Genomic DNA, 1,978 nt, shown 5'->3' on the forward strand with positions numbered 1-1,978 from the left:
AAAAAATTTCATAAATAAAAAACAAATCGCAAAAGCAAAATAAAAGAACGAAATATATTAGTAACACAATAAAACAAAATCAGATGAGTGAGAAGAGAGTGGATAGATAGGGCAACAAGTCACCAAGCATCAAACAAAAGATGATATCGTAGCCGAATAGCAAAGTAGACATCTCCCTACACAAGACATGCCGTAGAATTCGATAATAAGAAGGTGTTGGCATGCCGTACAATTTGATGATGAGAAGGTGTTCCTGAGGACTCTCTTGTTGTGCTCCTCTCAAATAGATGTGTGTTGTGTGTGTGTGAGAGAATGAGAGAACTGGTTGAAGAAATTCAAAAAATAATTCAATACCAAGTCTCAGGCCAAATCAAGATATATCAAACCCAAGAGACCAAAAAAAAAAGTGCGTATTTTTTTTCTTGTCTGGATGTATCTACATGGGTGTAAAATCACCCAAATTACAAACAGATAGAGATTGTAAGAAGAACTCTGGGTAATCGTTAAGGCAGAACGTTCGAGCAGGAACGATCAGGGATGCCTGTGTGAAGGAATGGGTGGTTTGGTGCCTGCAAAACTGTTCCTCCTGACCATGGACGACGAGCATGAAGAGCCCGTCCTTGCTGCAGCAGTGGTTGACCTCTTGGAGATGGTCTTGGAGATGGAGGTAATTCCCCTCGGTGGGTATGACCGGAACTGACAGTCCAGCAGGTTTCCGCCATAGCTCCTGCTCGACTTCAGCCTCTTGTTGTATGGATTCTCCGGCTTCGCGAGGTCGGCCAAGCACTTCACATCCGCCAGCGATGTAAACGACTGCGACTTCCCATCGTAGTGCCTGGAAAGCCCTCTCCTGCATGCCACTGCGTCTCAGTACGCGAGAGAGGAAGAGAAATTGAGGGAGAGAAAGAGACAGAGAGCGCTTACTTGAAGGGGAGCTCCGCCATGATAGATGACATCTCAAACAAAGATCCCCCTCCCTCTGCAAGCTGATTCGAGGAGGCAGAGGCCGATATAGGCGGCGAAAACGACGAAGACGACGAGCAGGTCTCGTCCTCTATGAAATCCGACTCCTCCTCCTCCAGGTCGGATCCCGTCGAGTCGTCCGACGACGAGGCGGAGTCCGAGAACAGCTCTTCGTCGCCGGCCTCCCGGTGGCCGCCGACGCCTCCCTCCATGTTGCCGATGTTACCGAACCTTGGATTATTTGCGCCCCTGCAATCGACCGCAGCTTCTTCCATTCGCTACCAAAATTGCTGCAAACAATCAATACAGAGCGACCTCTTCCTCTCCCCAACAACCAACCATACGCCTCTCTCTCTCTCTCAAAAGGAGAGAGAATGAATGCTGATCACATGAACAAGGGGAACAAGCATGGGGATTTAAAAAGAAGAATTATATGTGCCTAATGGATTTGGATTTGTGAATGAAACATATATATAGGAAAATAGAATGATGAATGTAGCTTTATTTAATCCTGTCTGATTTAATATAATGGATTGCTAAGAGAAAAAAAAAAAGTTAAAACCACTTTTATTATTTAATATTAATTTATATATATATATATATATATTATTTTTCTTTCAACCATAAATAGTTTATTAAAAAGTTTTTTTGCCGTACAGAGACTTAATTATATATATCTATGAAGGTGATGGGTGCGTTGGAGGCATGTCAAAGTGGAGAAGAAGGTCGTCAAGGATAAGATGGGTAATGTTTGAAATACTTTTAGATTCGATATTATCTTTTGATGGTTTGGTTTGTCTCCCCATTGTACCGTGCGAAAGAGGCAGGGGATAAGGCTTGGACTACAAATTCATCCATATCCTTCCTTTCTCTCTCACTAAACAATTCATTTCTTTTATTCAGAGGGGTCTATGTCACTGAGAATTTGGTATAAAAGAATATTTCATTTGGGGTCCAAAGTTTTGCATGTATTGTAAGAAGTGAGCTCAAAACTTTTGCGGTTCCTTGATGCGAG

General features: G+C 42.8%; 1 protein-coding gene across 1 annotated transcript; it reads right to left on the bottom strand.

The window, feature by feature from the left end:
* Positions 1-391: 391 nt before the first annotated feature.
* On the bottom strand, positions 392-1,411 carry LOC116256253 (protein OXIDATIVE STRESS 3-like). The gene is made up of 2 exons (XM_031632558.2): positions 925-1,411; positions 392-850 (listed from the first exon to the last, which is right to left on the bottom strand). Exons 1-2 carry the CDS (start codon positions 1,236-1,238, stop codon positions 532-534), a joined length of 633 nt encoding a protein of 210 aa, XP_031488418.1. The 5' UTR covers positions 1,239-1,411; the 3' UTR covers positions 392-531.
* Positions 1,412-1,978: the final 567 nt, after the last annotated feature.

This window comes from Nymphaea colorata, chromosome 6, assembly GCF_008831285.2.
Source record: "Nymphaea colorata isolate Beijing-Zhang1983 chromosome 6, ASM883128v2, whole genome shotgun sequence".
Lineage (NCBI taxonomy): Eukaryota > Viridiplantae > Streptophyta > Magnoliopsida > Nymphaeales > Nymphaeaceae > Nymphaea > Nymphaea colorata.